Here is an 18,119-nt window from a genome sequence, read left to right on the forward strand (position 1 = left end):
CTCAGACCACTCAGCCACCAAAGCCACTCTTGACCCTAGAAGGCTAATGTTAAGTTGTATTATAAATTGTCTGATTTCTTTGTCGATGGAATAGGTATTCTAATGACAATCCAATAGTTAAACCAAGGGTTTGTATAGCAATAAGTATATTTATCCATGATTAAACGTACATGCTAAAAAAATGAACAATAAGAGCTTCAAATTACCAAATTATCAAATAAAGTATTCAAATATAGAAAAAGGTAGGAGTGGTATGGTTGCCGATGAGACAACTCTCCACAAGAGACCAAATGTCACAGAAATTGATGCCTATATGTCACCATACGGCCTTCAACAATGAGAAAATTCCCAGCTATAAAAGGCAACGAAATAACAAATGTAAAACAATTTAAACGAGAAAACTAACGGCCTAATTTATTTACAAAAAAAGGAACATAAAACAAATATGTAACACATCAACAAACGCCAAACACTTAATTACATGCTCCTGACTTGGAACAGGGACATACATACAGAATGTGGCGGGGAGAAACATGTTTGCGGAATCCCAACACCCTCCTAACCTGGGACAGTGATGTAACAGTACACCATACGAACGATAACTATAACAATCAGCTGAAAAGGATTAACTCATCAAACCTCATATACATTAAAACCTAGAATTATAGTCTGCTTCAAGAGTATTCAAAAGTAATCAGGTAATGGTTGCCTATTTATAAGAACGTCAAGGGATCGGCAAGGGTTGACTGATGTCACGGGAAAATGATATATATCTATATATGTTGCAATAATTCAACTTTATAAGGTATTTTAAGATCACTTACAAATCTTTCGTATATTATATAACTAAATCAGAAAAACTAAAATAGTGATAAAAAACATTGTAGGTGAAAAGGGACAACTGGATTCATCCATATATATAATAGTATTGACTGTGATTGTGAATAATCATGCATGTTCATTGTGTTATGGGCTACTCACTTCTCTCTTAATACAATTGAAAACGAATAAATAGTTCGGATAGTTGTTTGTGCTTGTCCAACAACAGGAGCCTGTTGTTCGGTGTTGTTGTGTGTTTTGATGGTTCAGTCTCGATTCTCGTTTTTATATAACATAGATCGTTGGTCTTCCTGTTTGAATGTTTTACACTCGTAATATTTTGGTTTTTATAGCTGGCTTTTCGGTGTTTAACAAGGCCGTAATTTGATCTATTATTGATTTAATAAAACTGCAATATGTATTCCAAATACTAAAACAACATTTCGTTTTACTCTATTCAGTTTAGAATTGAAGTTATTTCATTTAAGTAAATAATTTGTCAGGAATATTCGTTATCACATAGCATGATATATAATTCAACATGTTTAAAGCAAAATGATTAAAAAATCGAATACCACAAACATTTTATCTTTAGGCTCTTTTATACATTCTTTTCTTCAACATGTTTAACAACGATAGATTTTATTTTTTTCGCATGCAGATTTGAAAGCCTTTTGTTTCGCCATATAAAACGTGAATTCCGATCTCCTATTTTCATTTCCATATTTTATTTCAATTCTATTTTAATCATTTTTGAAGGCTTTTGTGACCGTACATTGTTGAAAAATTTCTGATTCCTTATTCATATGATAAAATTGAGAATGGAAATTAGGAATGTATCAAATAGACATCAACCTGCCAAAAAGGCAATAACAGCCGAAGGCCACCAATGGGTCTTCAATGCAGCGAGAAATTATCGCACCCAGAGGCGTGCTTAAGCTGAACTCGTAACAAAAATGTATACTCGTTCAGTGATAATGGACGCCATATTATATTCGAAATATATTAGAGAAACTAAAATTAAATATCATACAAGACTAACAAAGGCCAGAGGCTTCTGACTTGGGAGCGGCGCAAAACTGAGGCGTAGCTAAGATCCCAACACTCCTCTCATACCTCTAGCCAATGTACAAAAAACAATATAAGTACACATGTATTAAAGAGAACTGAGATTTGTATATGCATTATGATTGAAATATGGTTGTTTGATAACATACAAGTACTCATTGCTCTTATTATATTGTCTGCTCTATGGTTGAGTTGTTGTCAATTTGAAATTAGTTATTAAAGGTTCCAGAATTATAATTTAGTACGCCAGACGCGCGTTTCGTCTACATAAGACTCATCAGTGACGCTCATATCAAAATATCTATAATGCCAAATAAGTACAAAGTTGAAGAGCATTGAGGGTCCAAAATTTCCATTCTCAATTTTATTAAGCTATTTTTTTCGAAATATATACAATCAAAATAAAAATTCGTTATCCGAACTGTATATTCATATTACGTTGCGAAAACAGAATAAATTATTCAGTTCTTAAAACGTTACAATTTCCGTTTGTACCGCATCATTGACTATTGTATTGTTTATCATTGATTTATACCAGGTAAGGAAATCAATTATCTTTGTCCAAAGCATTACATGAATTGTTAATGATATACAATAAGCAATACCAGCATGTCTATGCAAAAGATGTTGGATGATTTTATCGCACCTCGGGTAAATTATCACACTCTGATTGGTTTAACGCGGTCACGTGGTGACCCCCTGTGGATCCGTAGGGGGTAAGTAAATTTCATAGGGTTCATGACGTCACCTATTCTGTTTATGGTGACGTCATCTATTGATGTCGTTGGGTTTCTTTGTTTATTTTTCTACAAAACACACCGAACAAAATCCTACTACGGCTTCATCCCCTTTGGATTTTACTAACCTTCTATGAATCCGTAGGAGGTCAGTAGCAAATAATATAGCTAAAATGATCAAATGTTTATGAATGCTATTGATCGTTAAAGATTTTCATTTTTCTACTTGAACACAAACTTTTCAAAGGACAACTTGAACTATTTAAGGCAAATTTTTAAACAGATTGATTCGTAATTCAAGAAACAAAAACAAATCATATGCCCCTAAAACCTCCTCTCCTTTTCTTCACCCCAATTTCCCAATATATACCCCTGATCAAGTGGCGGAACCAGTTACATTTATTTGATTTTGCTTCTGACAAAAGCGAACTAATGTATCTTGCATATTAGAACAAATCCATGAAATATTCTCCTATCAATTATGTATAATCAAGTGGTTGTGCTCGACGATAAACAAACAGTTAAATGGTGTGGATAGTTAACAAACGTTTCCAAGCAAGCATTTGTAAATTTCACATGCTATTTACTATTCATACTAATGTTTACTCATTTTCGGAAAACACATCCACAGATGATTTGACTGTCATTAAACATGTGATGGAAGTTTTTATAAAAGGTTTGACTTTCATAATTTTCGTAACTTTGTACCATCAATATAGATGTTTATTGGAAGAATTTTGTGAACAAGATGACATCGAATGCCGCTATCCCAACAATATAGATGGTATTAGCCATATACAGTATGACAGAAGTCAGCTATCTAATATACTCCGTCGATTACAGCAACTTAGTTTGATAGAATGTGTTAAGGAATGTTTTTTGACAGCCTTGTGCGTCGCTATAAATTATAGAAAGAATTGGAAAACATGTGATGTACTTGGTCTACCTACTGCTGGGGAAAATCTGCAGACCGAAGCAGGGAGTATCTATACTAAACGATCATCATGGTCTAAGGTGATTTAAGTTTTTATTTAATTGGCAATGATTTGATATTGTATATCCTTTTTGATTGATCAATTATGCGAAGATATAACAAATAGGAACTTATTCGAATGATAATTCGTTGTCATCTCTATACAATTAGCAAGCTATTTATGTTAGCTGTATCCATTACTTAATTCAAAACTCAATTTTTGAACGAGAAAACAATCAAAATTGCTTGAATAATACATATATCCCTAAACAAAACAAATAGTCCTAGGGTCCAGTTTCACGAAGCTATCCTAAGATCCGTCATAGTTATATATCTTAGGAAATGTCTTGTTATCTTCATATGACTATCCTAGAACACCTCGACTCAAAGCTGTCTTCGGGTGATCTTAGTTAAGGTGTCCTAAACCTGTCGCAAATTCTTTAAATTTTCAAATATTAACATGGATTTATGGAAAAATTGATGTAAATGTAGCAGGCATGATTCATAGTTTTCTAAACGCATTGATTAATATTCCAAAATTAGATAATATAAGATAAAACATTATTGTAGTTTATATGAATAATTTATCAATATCATATCAATATACACATAAAAATACAAACACAATCAGTTTGGCACTGTATCGGTTAGAATAGGGTTGAAGAATAAAATTAAGCATTCTTGATATAAAATAAATACTTCGAATGTTCATTGTTGATAATCCGTCAACCTATAAAGATTTAGTTACGTAGAGGGAAAGGAGATTAGATTATTAAATAATAATTACATAACTTGCAAAATGAATAGAAAAATAACTGTAATTTATATAAATACACGTATGACTAGCCTAAGACCTTCATACAATCTTCAGAAAAAAATCAAATTTGCTATGTTAAATTTAACTCTTTTTATAACTATTGTATCTGTACATTTGTTTATTTTTGTAGTCTCTAGCCGGATCCTGTGCAGACCATACTTGTTCTGCCGGAGAAAAATGTTCAAAACTAAGAACTGGTGGAAATAATTGTACACCTGCTTGTAAGTGCAAATAGCCACAACATATTAGTCCACGTCTATTGTTTATACGAATTTCGATCTCCATTTTCCTTGAAAGTTTTAGTTCGAATATTGATCTAAAGGAGAGGCGAATAAAACCAGAAGGACAGTTAAACTCATAGATCGGAAATAATCTAACAACGCCATTGTTAAAAATGAAAAAGACAAACAGACAAATAATAGTATACAACACAAGCATATAAAAATAAAGACTCAGCAACACGAACCTCACCAAACACTGGGGTGATCTCATGTGCTCCAGAAGTGTGAGCAGATCCTGCTTTAAAGGATATCCATTTTGCATAACACTGATCTATACATCTGACCTAAAAAAAAATGTATGCGCGTTGATTCGAAAGAAATATTTGGATACTGATGACTAAATTTTAAACAGATGTACCGTATAGCGAGTTATTTATGCTGGGTGTTTATTTTTGCTTATTTTGTCGGGTCATGGTAAATCGCTATTATAAACACCGCAAAAAAATTATGCACACGTTCAATACTTTTTTCTAGCTAAAGCGTTTGATAAACTATCTATTTTATTTTTGTTCCACAAATAAATAATGGTTTGCGATAATTTACACATTATTCACTGTCAAGTGTTAATTAGTTTATTGGTTACGTTATAAAATATTATAAAATAAATAATAATATAAGAGTGTCAGATACACTGTCAGTTATTTTGTTCATATGAATAAGTGTCAAATTATAAGTCATTTATAATAATTTTATAATAATTTTATAATCTAATTTGTACATCCAAGGTCCGGTCAATTTCATAACTATAAACAATAACATTTGCATGAAGTTTTATTTACCTTTGACAAATAACTACGTACCGATATTGTATTGATTAACTGTATCAACAAATAATTAATAAATAAGATGGCATGCAACTGCAACTACTTCAGTATCCTCCAAAAAAAACCGCCAAAATATTTTGTATACTTTGTTGCCCCTATATCGCACAATCTTACAGCCGCGAAAATAATCTGCTATACGGTATTTGAACATTATATAATACTCCAAAATGTTTATGTCTATTTTCAGATTGTAAAGATCCTGTCCCGATAACAGATAACTCTGTTTGTATTGAAACGTTTGGCTTATATAGAAATCTGAAAGCTGGAAATCAATTTAAATGTAATGCAGGATATTACATGAAAGGACGTCCCTTCATAGTATGTAATGAGAAGGGGAAATGGAATAAGATGTTCACATGTTCTGATAACGGTAAGTTGTCTATATGTCTTTGTATATCTCTTCTTTACATAATCGCCTCTGTACTTGTACATCTCTTCATTGTGTTATTTTACTATGGCAAATTAATGCCATATTGTGTTTCTTATTAAAATAGCTGGGTTTATTTTAGATATTTTAAAAGATCACAAAACAATGTTGATTGCTGTATATGTGACATTTTTACCTTTTATGTCTGTTTGTTTAGTTCACACATCGTTTTCAATTTAATGATATTTGATGCGACTGTGATACTTGTAAGTGAGAGGTTTAGCTGGCTATAATCCACCATGTCCTACATGAGAAAATGCCTGTACCAGGACAGGAGTATGAACGTTGTTATCCATTCGTTTGATGTGTATTATTATTTAACTATAATATTAGATTAGAGAATTTCCGTTTTGATTTTCCTCGGAGTTCAGTATTTTCGTGGTTTTACTTTTTTCCACTGCTTTTTTTCTAATTTGTTAAAAACCAGATAAACAAATGTCTAGCACATGTTGTAACTAATTTACTCAGTCTGGTAATTACAAAATGCTTTTTCAAAAACCAGATTTATAACGTTATCTATCAAAACCCCATGACAAAAAGCAGTTTAGTATAATTTTCTTGCTTTTCAAAATAAAAATAAATCATTTATGAAATCAACAAAGATAAACAGAAATGAATATATGTTTTACAGAATTTGTTCCACGTGATTGTAGCGACTTTCCACAAGGAAGTATATCAGGAATTTACACAATTTATCCAAAAGATACAAAATTCGATGTTTACTGCGACATGGAAACAGCAGGATTTGGATGGACGGTAAGTAAAGTAAAGGTGTAACAATATAACATGCTATCATTATTATCATTATCATAATTATTATTATTATTATTATTATTATTATTATTAGGTCTTTCCACTTTTCTGTGGAAAGACCTATTGTTTTTCTTCTGATTATTTTTTCCGCCTAATTTTGTTCTTGCGATAAATATTTGTTTCGCAATATGTTGCTTAGATATTTGGTATATGATATCGAACAGTTTATGCGCTTTTGAAATTTACCCTGCGTAACCGAATACTTTTCTTTGTAGGAGTTATCTCCCCAAACACTGTTTTCCTTGTGTCCACGACTCCTTCGCAACCGTAAAAGATTACGACAAATTTATTTTATAAAATTGCTCGTTATATCCTTCGCATGATTTGTTCAATTTTCACCGAAGCAATATCAACGCTCCATATGGGAGTTATTTCCCCTTTTGTATTTGAAATTTTGAAATGTATTTTAAACTGGAACACCATAAGTGATAGAGACCAGGATCTTTTGATTTGAGGTCCTTGGTTCAAACAAATGAAAATTAGGTCAAGGTCAAAGGTCAAGGTCATATTCTAATTTTTGAATTAGGCTTATTTCCACTCATTTCCAGAAACCGTATAAGATATCGACAAATTATTTTGACTAAATTGTTAGTTGTGACATGTCGTAACTTAATAATTTTAGTTGAAAGGGTGCGTCGACAATGAACGGGAGTTTTTGCCCTATCATATCTAAAATTAGGTGTAAAGTGATATAACTTATTAACCATACATATAAGAGACCTAGGGTCTTTTGATTTGAGATCCTCAGTTTGTGACCTTGAAATTGAGGTCAAGGTCATAGGTTAATTTGACGTTCTAGATTTTGACCTTTGCTTTAAATTCATATCTATACATCATAAAGCCATATGAACTGACATTTAAGACTGATTTTTAATATTTTAATATCAAAATAAATATTAACTGGTGGAAAGACCTTCAATTGTTCTCTGAACAATTGGTTTTTAATTATTATTATTATTATTAGGTAAATGTTTGATACCAATATCATTGTTATCTCTCAGAACAAAATCTAAAACAATCAGTTTTGTTTCGATAAATATGTGTTTTAATCATCGGATTTAGTGAATATAAGTTTTTCGACTCTTTAAAACCGCATGTTTACCTCATCAAAAGACAGTTTTTGTGTTGTATAGTGTTCTCACTTTCAAGATTGACATTAAAACACACAAGTTTGTAGATTCAGCATAACGCAGCGAGCGTGCACTTGAAATATAAGGATTTTCAAATATTCTTCTACAATATTTTTTTCAATAACAGTAGTACAATTGAAATGACACTATAACATTTCGCTTTCCCCATAGGATCGATATTTATGATTATAACTCAAAAATATAATCACACACCTTAATATCATTTACAACACAAGAAGTTTACATAATGCATAATACATAATGCATAATTTATTCATCCCAAAATATTATAGAATCATCGCAGAGGTATATAGTGTCCTGTAATTATCAATTCGATAACAAAAGTTTCTTTTGTTTTAAGTTATCCACCTTTACCTACCACTTCGTTATGAATCTAAAGTTTCACACGGATTATTTCCGCTAATCCTCGAGTTATCTTTCTCCGATCATCCGAAAGTCCGAAAGTCCGATCATTCATTTACTTTCGAGTTATCTGTTTTGATTTGTTAAAAAATCAGTTTTAAATTAAATAGACAATACTCAATATACGCATTGAAGAATTGAAAAAAGTCATTGATACATGTAATTAATTGCTTGGGTTTGTTTTATTTTTGCTTATAGGTTTTCCAAAGGAGAATAAACGGCACTGTCAATTTTTTCAGAGGATGGTCCGATTACGAGGATGGATTCGGAAATTTGAAATCAGAATTTTGGCTAGGTATTTCCTTTTTTAGCTCACCTGGCCTAAAAGGCCAAGTGAGCTTTTCTCATCACTTGACGTCCGGCGTCCGTCGTCCGTCGTCCGTCGTCGTCGTTAACTTTTACAAAAATCTTCTCCTCTGAAACTACTGGGCCAAATTAAACCAAACTTGGCAACAATCATCATTGGGGTATCTAGTTTAAAAAATGTGTCTGGTGATCCGGCCAACCATTCAAGATGGCCGCCATGGCTAAAAATAGAACATAGGGGTAAAATGCAGTTTTTGGCTTATAACTCAAAAACCAAAGCATTTAGAGCAAATCTGACGGGGTAGAATTGTTAAACAGGTGAAGATCTATCTGCCCTGAAATTTTCAGATGAATCGGATAACCCGTTGTTGGGTTGCTGCCCCTGAATTAGTAATTTTAAGGAAATTTTGCTCTTTTTGGTTATTATCTTGAATATTATTATAGATAGAGATAAACTATAAACAGCAATAATGTTCACCAAAGTAAGACTTACAAATAAGTCAACATGACCGAAATGGTCAATTGACCCCTTTAGGAGTTATTGCCCTTTATAGTCAATTTTTAACCATTTTTCATAAATCTTAGTAATATTTTACAAAAATCTTCTCCTCTGAAACTACTGGGCCAAATTAATCCAAACTTGGCCACAATGATCTTTTGGGTTAGTAGTTTAAAAAATGTGTCCGGTGACCCGGCCAACCATCCAAGATGGCCGCCATGGCTAAAAATAGAACATAGGGGTAAAATGCAGTTTTTGGCTTATAACTCAAAAACCAAAGCATTTAGAGCAAATCTGACAGGGGTAGAATTGTTAAACAGGTGAAGATCTATCTGCCCTGAAATTTTCAGATGAATCGGATAACCCGTTGTTGGGTTGCTGCCCCTGAATTAGTAATTTTAAGGAAATTTTGCTGTTTTTGGTTATTATCTTGAATATTATTATAGATAGAGATAAACTATAAACAGCAATAATGTTCAGCAAAGTAAGATTTACAAATAAGTCAACATGACTGAAATGGTCAGTTGACCCCTTTAGGAGTTATTGCCCTTAATAGTCAATTTTTAACCATTTTTCGTAAATCTTAGTAATATTTTACAAAAATCTTCTCCTCTGAAACTACTGGGCCAAAATAATCCAAACTTGGCCACAATGATCTTTTGGGTTAGTAGTTTGAAAAATGTGTCCAGTGACCCGGCCATCCAACCAAGATGGCCGCCATGGCTAAAAATAGAACATGGTGTAAAATGCAGTTTTTGGCTTATAACTCAAAACCCAAAGCATTTAGAGCAAATCTGACATGTGAAAAAATTGTTTATCAGGTCAAAATTTATCTGCTCTGAAATTTTTAGATGAATCGGACAACCCGTTGTTGGGTTGCTGCCCCTGAATTGGTAATTTTGAAGAAATTTTGCTGTTTTTTTGTTATTATCTTGAATATTATTATAGATAGAGATAAACTATAAACAGCAATAATGTTCAGCAAAGTAAGATTTACAAATAAGTCAACATGACTGAAATGGTCAATTGACCCCTTTAGGAGTTATTGCCCTTTATAGTCAATTTTTAACCATTTTTCATAAATCTTAGTAATATTTTACAAAAATCTTCTCCTCTGAAACTACTGGGCCAAATTAATCCAAACTTGGCCACAATGATCTTTTGGGTTAGTAGTTTGAAAAATGTGTCCGGTGACCCGGCCATCTAACCAAGATGGCCGCCATGGCTAAAAATAGAACATGGTGTAAAATGCAGTTTTTGGCTTATAACTCAAAACCCAAAGCATTTAGAGCAAATCTCACATGGGGTAAAATTGTTAATCAGGTCAACATTTATCTGCTCTGAAATTTTTAGATGAATCGGACAACCCGTTGTTGGGTTGCTGGCCCTGAATTAGTAATTTTAAGGAAATTTTGCTCTTTTTGGTTATTATCTTGAATATTATTATAGATAGAGATAAACTGTAAACAGCAATAATGTTCACCAAAGTAAGATTTACAAATAAGTCAACATGACCGAAATGGTCAATTGACCCCCTTAGGAGTTATTGTTCTTTATAGTCAATTTTTAACAATTTTCATAAAATTTGTAAATTTTTACTAACATTTTCAACTGAAACTAATGGGCCAAGTTCATTATAGATAGAGATAATTTTAAGCAGCAAGAATGTTCAGTAAAGTAAGATGTACAAACACATCACCATCACCAAAACACAATTTTGTCATGAATCCATCTGCTTCCTTTAATATTCACATAGACCAAGGTGAGCGACACAGGCTCTTTAGAGCCTCTAGTTTCTTTTTCCATATTTTCAAAAAAAATCGAATAAAGGACGAATATGGTACGTCATTGTCCGTCTGCCTTTCATCTGTAGACAAACTTCGTTAAAATACTCAAATTGGTTTATGGAATTTCAACATAGAAATTGATGGAGAAAGCTTCATTTCGTTTTTAGCTCACCTGGCCCAAAGGGCCGAGTGAGCTTTTCTCATCACTTGGCGTCCGTCGTCCGTCGTCCGTCGTCTGTCATCGTCCGGCGTCGTTAACTTTTACAAAAATCTTCTCCTCTGAAACTACTGGGCCAAATTTAACCAAACTTGACCACAATCATCATTAGGGTATCTAGTTTAAAAAATGTGTTTGGTGACCCGGCCAACCAACCAAGATGGCCGCCATGGCTAAAAATAGAACATAGGGGTAAAATGAAGATTTTGGCTTATAACTCTGAAACCAAAGCATTTAGAGCAATCTGACATGGGGTAATATTGTTCTTCAGGTCAAGATCTATCTGCCCTGAAATTTTCAGATCAATCGGACATTCCGTTGTTGGGTTGCTGCCCCTGAAATGGTAATTTTAAGGAAATTTTGCTGTTTTTGGTTATTATCTTGAATATTATTATAGATAGAGATAAACTGTAAACAGCAATAATGTTCAGCAAAGTAAGATCTACAAATAAGTCAACAAGACCAAAATGGTCAGTTGACCACTTTAGGAGTTATTGCCCTTTATAGTCAATTTTTAACCATTTTTCGTAAATCTTAGTAATCTTTTAGAAAAATCTTCTCCTCTGAAACTACTGGGCCAAATTTAACCAAACTTGGCCATAATCATCATTTGGGTATCTAGTTAAAAAAATGTGTCCGGTGACCCGCCCAACCAACAAAGATGGCCGCCATGGCTAAAAATAGAACATAGGGGTAAAATGCAGTTTTTGGCTTATAACTCAAAAACCAAAGCAATTAGAGCAAATCTGACATGAGGGTAAAATTGTACATCAGGTCAATATCTATCTGCCCTGAAATTTTCAGATGAATTGGACATTCCGTTGTTGGGTTGCTGCCCTGAAATGGTAATTTTAAGGAAATTTTGCTGTTTTTGGTTATTATCTTGAATATTATTATAGTTAGAGATAAACTGTAAACAGCAATAATGTTCAGCAAAGTAAGATCTACAAATAAGTCAAGACCAAAATGGTCAGTTGACCACTTTAGGAGTTATTGCCCTTTATAGTCAATTTTTAACCATTTTTCGTAAATCTTAGTAATCTTTTAGAAAAATCTTCTCCTCTGAAACTACGGGGCCAAATTTAACCAAACTTAGCCATAATTATCATTGGGGTATTTAGTTAAAAAAATGTGTCCGGTAACTCGTCCAACAAACCAAGATGGCCGCCATGGCTAAAAATAGAACATTGTGGTAAAATGCAGTTTTTGGCTTATAACTCAAAAACCACAGCATTAAGAGCAAATCTGACAGGAAGTAAAATTTTTGATCAGGTCACGATCTGTCTGCCCTGGAATTTTCAGATGAATCGGATAATCGGTTGTTAGGTTGCTGCCCCTGAATTGGTAATTTTGAGGAAATTTTGCTGTTTTTTTGTTATTATCTTGAATATTATTATAGATAGAGATAAACTGTAAACAGCAATACTGTACAGCAAAGTAAGAACTAAAAATAAGTCAGTATGACCAAAATAATCAATTGACCCCCTAAGGAGTTATTGCCCTTCATAGTCAATTTTTAACAATTTTCTTAAAATTTGAAGATTTTCAATAACATTTTCCACAGAAAGTACTGTTATAGATAGAGATAATTGTAAGCAGCAAGAATGTTTAGTAAAGTAAGATCTACAAACACATCACCATCACCAAAACACAATTTTGTCATGAATCCATCTGTGTCCATTGTTTAATATTCACATAGACCAAGGTGAGCGACACAGGCTCTTTAGAGCCTCTAGTTAAATTTTGTCTTTGTTAAATTAAGCTTTCTTTTACCAATGCGCTAGTATGCTTGAATTAAATATACACACATTCCGTTATAGTTTTTCTCTCGTTTTTTAAGGTAAAAAGGTAAAAATTTTAGCTGTATGAAAAATTTGAAGAAAATCACTTGCCGGCAATTTCTTAATGGCTTATATCTCGAAAACAAGTACTTAAGGATGTTCGCCTGTCATATTTTGGACTTTTTGTCTGATTTTCGAAAACCTCATGTTTTATCCATTTGAAGATTCAGATTCAATATTTTATTAGAGTCTCACCACTTGCAATACATATAATATAATCATCATAATATATACATTGAATAAAACAATAATTTTATGAATTAAAACACAAGTGCCATTCTATAAAGAATTAATGCCTTAAAACTTTTTGCCCATTGGCCTTCATTTTTCTTTCTATAAATTGTTTACATGTTTAATTATACATGTTATAATTCATCTTTTAAAAGTCTTATAAAATCTTTGTTATTTTTTAATAGCTTTTAAGAACTTAAACTCGTCAATGTGTTGCTATGAAAAGTCAAGAGAGAACATTATCCCGCTAAATTTGCAATGGCTAATATCTCGAAAACTAGCACATTGACTTATCTTGTGCTCTTTTAAATCCTTTATTTATTCCCTATAAATATATACTAGTGCTAGGGAAAGCTTGTTATTTTGAAACTGAAAAGTAATCTTTCTTAAACAGTTATTGTTTTCTGCAATAAGTTCCTTTATCTGTAAACATTCTTTTTATACATGTAACTGTGACAGTTGTTTAAAAAGCTTGTTCATTTGAAACCGAGTAGCAAAATCCTTATCATTAAGCTTCACTGCTATTTTCCTAACTTTAACAAAAATCTTTTGGTTTCAAAAGCTAGGTTTGGAATATATCTTGTATGTCATGAAACACATGCAATTGCCTAGAAAAATAGTGATTAAGCCGTCATAACATCTTATCTCGAGGCGATTCCGCTATGATGAAAAAGTAGCCGGGAATATTCATATTGTGCAACCTTGCATTCTCATAGCATTATTTCAAATTTATATCTTTTAGGATTGGAATAATTGAGTTTTTACTTTTGAACAGGAAATAAGTTTATCCATCTCCTTACATCTACTGCAAGATACAAGCTTTACGTTCACCTTGATGATTTTGATGGGAATTCACGATACGCAGAGTACAGCAAATTTAGTATCGGAGATGCTGTCAGCAATTACATTTTGAATATTGAAGGTTATAGCGGAGATGCAGGTGAGAATTTCCACCTAATCATTGTCTGGAATGATACTAATACGCATTAATGAGAGTATTAAGTATAGATAATAACATGCAATTTTCCATATTGGCCCTGGTATCATCCCGAGACCCTCATACCGGCCCGAGGCTTAAGCATGTCCAATATGGAAAAGACATGTTATAATCTTTTTATCACATATTTAAGTTCTTTAGAAAAGAGAGAAAAAACGTACAATTATAACAATTAAAAAGAAACATAAAAGTTAAAATTTTAAACATTACATCTCAAAAGTGTTATTAATTGTCGTGAAGGATTTAATGACGTCACGTGATGTTATTTGGAATTGGGGCATAATAACAAATAAAATCTTTTTTAGCCCGGGCAATTTTTAGGTTATTACATAAGCGGAGATGCTGTCAATAATTATATTTTGAATGTCGAAGGATATAGCGGAAATGCAGGTGAGAATGTCCACCTAATCTTTTCTGTAATGATACTAATACGCATTAATGACGGTAGTAGGTATAGATAATAACATGACATTTTCCATATTGGCCCTGGTATCATCTCGAGACTCCGATAACGGCCCGAGGCTTTAGCAGTGCCAATACGGAAAAGACATGTTATAATCTTTTTATCACATATTTAAGTTCTTTAGAAGAGAGAAACCAAGTTCAATTATAACAATTAAAATGAAAAATAACAGGTAAAATCTTAAACATTTTATCTCTAAAGTGTTATCAGTTGTCGTTAAGGATGCAATGACGTCACGTGACGTGACGTCATTTAGAATCGGAGCATAATAACCAATAAACTCTTTTTTGCCCCGGGCAATTTTGAGGTTATTTCATATGCGGAGATGCTGTCAATAATTATATTTTGAATGTCGAAGGATATAGCGGAAAAGCAGGTGAGAATTTCCACCTAATCTTTTCTGGAATGATACTTATACGCATTGATGAGATTAGGTATGCCCTTTATCGTCAGTCGGTCAAACTCTCATTTTCGGTTACCGTTAGCGTCAAACTGGTTATAATTTTACCGTAATTCGTCAAAATATCCATGTCGTTATTCCTCAGATGTCTAATATAATTATCGTTACCGTAATTTTTGAGAACAAAATAACGTAATTCGTCAAAATCAATCGATTTTTATATCGTTTTGAAGAAACTGTTAATTTTTATCGTCATTCGCCAAAAGTTACCGTTAACTTGCAAGATATCCCTATTACAGACCTCATTAATGCTATGTTATCATTGCAACTAGCGGTGGGACAATTATTAAACAAACAAGAATGTGTCCATAGTACACAGATGCCCTACTCGCACTTTCATTTTCTATGTTTAGTGGACCGTAAAGCTAGGGTGAAAAGCTTTTGATTTTGTCTTTTGATTGCGGACTTCCCTTTTTGAATTTTCCTCGGAGCTTGGTACTTTTGTTATTTAACTTTATTTTAGCAAATCAAATATTTAGAGCTAACTTTAGGTAACTTCAAGCAATTGTTTTAATGTATGATATTAATTCACTGTTTCAAAGTCTAACTGACCATAAGTAAACTCATTATCCGTACCCTAAAATGAAAACTACATCGCGTTATTGGTTGACTTTTAATTGTGTTTGACGTTGTCAGCCAATCGACGATTTTTGGTGTACGTTTTTGAAAATATTACCCAGAACGTATTACATTTAAAAACGGCAAATTCATGTTGTGTACTTGTGCTTCCGTTTAATAATCATATTGTTAAATGAAAGTGGTGCATTTTTAAGAAGTCATGTTTTTGTACATGTATATAAACAAAAAAGACTTTCAGAGAGATAAAGTTGAAAAAACAAAACAAAAATACCGAATTCCAAGGTAAATAAACAATGATTCCAACTTTCTACTAGCACCTTTATATAAAACTCATTTGGGATAAATAATCTTTAAAAAATAAGGATATTTTGGAATTTCTTTTCTTTAATTAGCATTTTTTTTTAAATCGTCAAGCAAAAGTGATAGCTAGACCACGTGAAGGGTTAAGATCTTACAAAACATGTTTAACCCTGCTGCTTTTTTTTGCGCCTGTTTCAGGTAAGAAACTTCTTGCCTTTGTTATTTTTGTATTATTATTTTTTTATTAAATTTTACTTCATTTATATGTTTCGGAGTTTAATGTGACGTCCAATTTTACTAAACTAGAGCACAACTGTATCTAGGGAGTAGCGGAGGACCAGCATCGGGTAAGATATGTTCTTGCTGCGTTGAAGACCAATTGGAGGCCTTCAGATGTTGTCTGCACATTGAACGTCTTGTTGTCTCTATGACATGTTCCCAATCTTTATTCTTAATTTTATTCAGAAAATATAACTTGTACCAGAAGGAACAAAAATCTCGTAATGATCGTTATAGTCTTATCAACTTTTGGAATTTCAAAAGCGAATAACTGCACTAATGTCGTAACATTCTTCATGTTTCTCCTTCACCGTGATACACCACACGACTGGTGCCACATGTGGAGCAGGATCGGCTTACCCTTCCAGAGAACCTGAGATCACCCCCAGTTTTCGATGGGGTTCATGTTGCTTAATCTACAGTGTTCTATGTTGTGTCTTCTGTACTATTATTTATCTGTTTGTCTTTTTATTTTTAGCATTGGCGTTGTCACTTTGTTTTCGATCTATGAGTTTGACTGTCGCTCTGATATATTTCGTCCCTCTTTTAAGCCCTTCACATGTTAATTCTAGTAATTGTTTCTTCTTTATAGGAGATAGCCTAATGTATCCTGGCAACCAAAACCATAACGGCATGATGTTTACCACCATCGATAGAGATAATGACAGACATATAATATTCAACTGTGCATCTAAGTTTAAGGGAGCATGGTGGTACAACTCATGTTATAGGGCTAATTTGAATGGAGAATATTTAGGAGGCTATTACTCCACTTATGGCATCGGGATCACATGGTCGACATGGAAAGGATTTCAATATTCGCTGCAGTCAACTAAACTTTTGATTAAACGACATTAAGAGACGTTTTATGAGTTCAAATTTATACATTCAACAACAAAAGTACGTTTTCTGGAAGTGGGCAATGCACATATTTTCAGAATAATACGCAAACCGTTAAGAAGATTTATTAAGTGGCTCGAGGGTATAAATCCTTTTTTTTAATATAAGATTTCGCTGTTATTTTTTTCTATAAAGGATCTTAATCATATACTTAATCGAAAAAAAATTTAAAAAATGGGTCACTGTTCTTTTAAACTCACAATCTGCCTTCGAAAGAAGCATGCATTTTCGTTTAGGTACTTTTTTCTGTTGAACTAATGGGAGAAAAAGAGGTAATACCAAACAAAACAAAAAAGAACTAAACTACAGAAATCCCTTAAATTTTATAACTGTTTAGTTTAAGTACAGCTTTTTTAAGTAAAAAATTATAGGTCGCTGTTGAGTTAAAAAAAAAAGATATTTCAATTTAAATGCAAAAAATGGCATTTTTGCACCAAAGGGAAACAATTTGAAGTTTTTTTAATGATAAAACATTCTAAAAGTCATCTGGGTCCAAAACGAGTCGATGTTTTTTTGTTAATTTTTTTAACCATAACATAAAGTGACAACTAATAGTGTAATAAATCAAATTTGTAATGAAAAAAAAAGTTTAAAATCTTGCTGAAAATTATGTACCCTCGAGTCTCTTTTAGTCGGTTTCACATTAAAAAAATACGACTGAGATTGGTCATAAGTCAATACAATTCACTGTACTTACGATCAATCGTTTTATGAGTTTTGAACATATTTCATTAATTAAATCAATATTTCATAAATAAAGGAATTCAAAACGATATATGAGCAGTTTCATTATGATTCGACCGATGAAAATTGTGTCACTTTATGGTTTGTGCAAAATAAGGTGTCTCCAACATAAATAGACATAACTAGAAATTCGTATGGTCTACATGTACTAGGTACTCACATAAAAATAGCATCATGGTTATAGACATCTATAACATACATTGT

At 32.6% G+C, this 18,119-nt stretch overlaps 1 protein-coding gene across 1 annotated transcript; it reads left to right on the top strand.

Annotated features, from left to right (window-relative positions):
- Positions 1–3,222: 3,222 nt before the first annotated feature.
- LOC143059834 (fibrinogen-like protein 1) lies at positions 3,223–18,070 on the top strand. Its single transcript, XM_076233405.1, has 7 exons — positions 3,223–3,638; positions 4,545–4,635; positions 5,707–5,889; positions 6,578–6,702; positions 8,511–8,607; positions 13,969–14,133; positions 16,864–18,070. The coding sequence occupies exons 1-7, from the start codon at positions 3,282–3,284 to the stop codon at positions 17,127–17,129; spliced, it is 1,284 nt and encodes a 427-aa protein (XP_076089520.1). The 5' UTR covers positions 3,223–3,281; the 3' UTR covers positions 17,130–18,070.
- Positions 18,071–18,119: the final 49 nt, after the last annotated feature.

This window comes from Mytilus galloprovincialis, chromosome 14 (genome assembly GCF_965363235.1).
Source record: "Mytilus galloprovincialis chromosome 14, xbMytGall1.hap1.1, whole genome shotgun sequence".
NCBI lineage: Eukaryota > Metazoa > Mollusca > Bivalvia > Mytilida > Mytilidae > Mytilus > Mytilus galloprovincialis.

What these genes read in the sequence shown, in the direction of transcription:
- LOC143059834 (XM_076233405.1), top strand. Translation starts at nt 3,282, where the DNA reads ATGGAAGTTTTTATAAAAGGTTTGACTTTCATAATTTTCGTAACTTTG. An exon ending in AACGATCATCATGGTCTAAG is followed by an intron (nt 3,639 to 4,544) that starts GTGATTTAAGTT and finishes TTATTTTTGTAG; the next exon opens with TCTCTAGCCGGATCCTGTGC. An exon ending in GAAATCAGAATTTTGGCTAG is followed by an intron (nt 8,608 to 13,968) that starts GTATTTCCTTTT and finishes ACTTTTGAACAG; the next exon opens with GAAATAAGTTTATCCATCTC.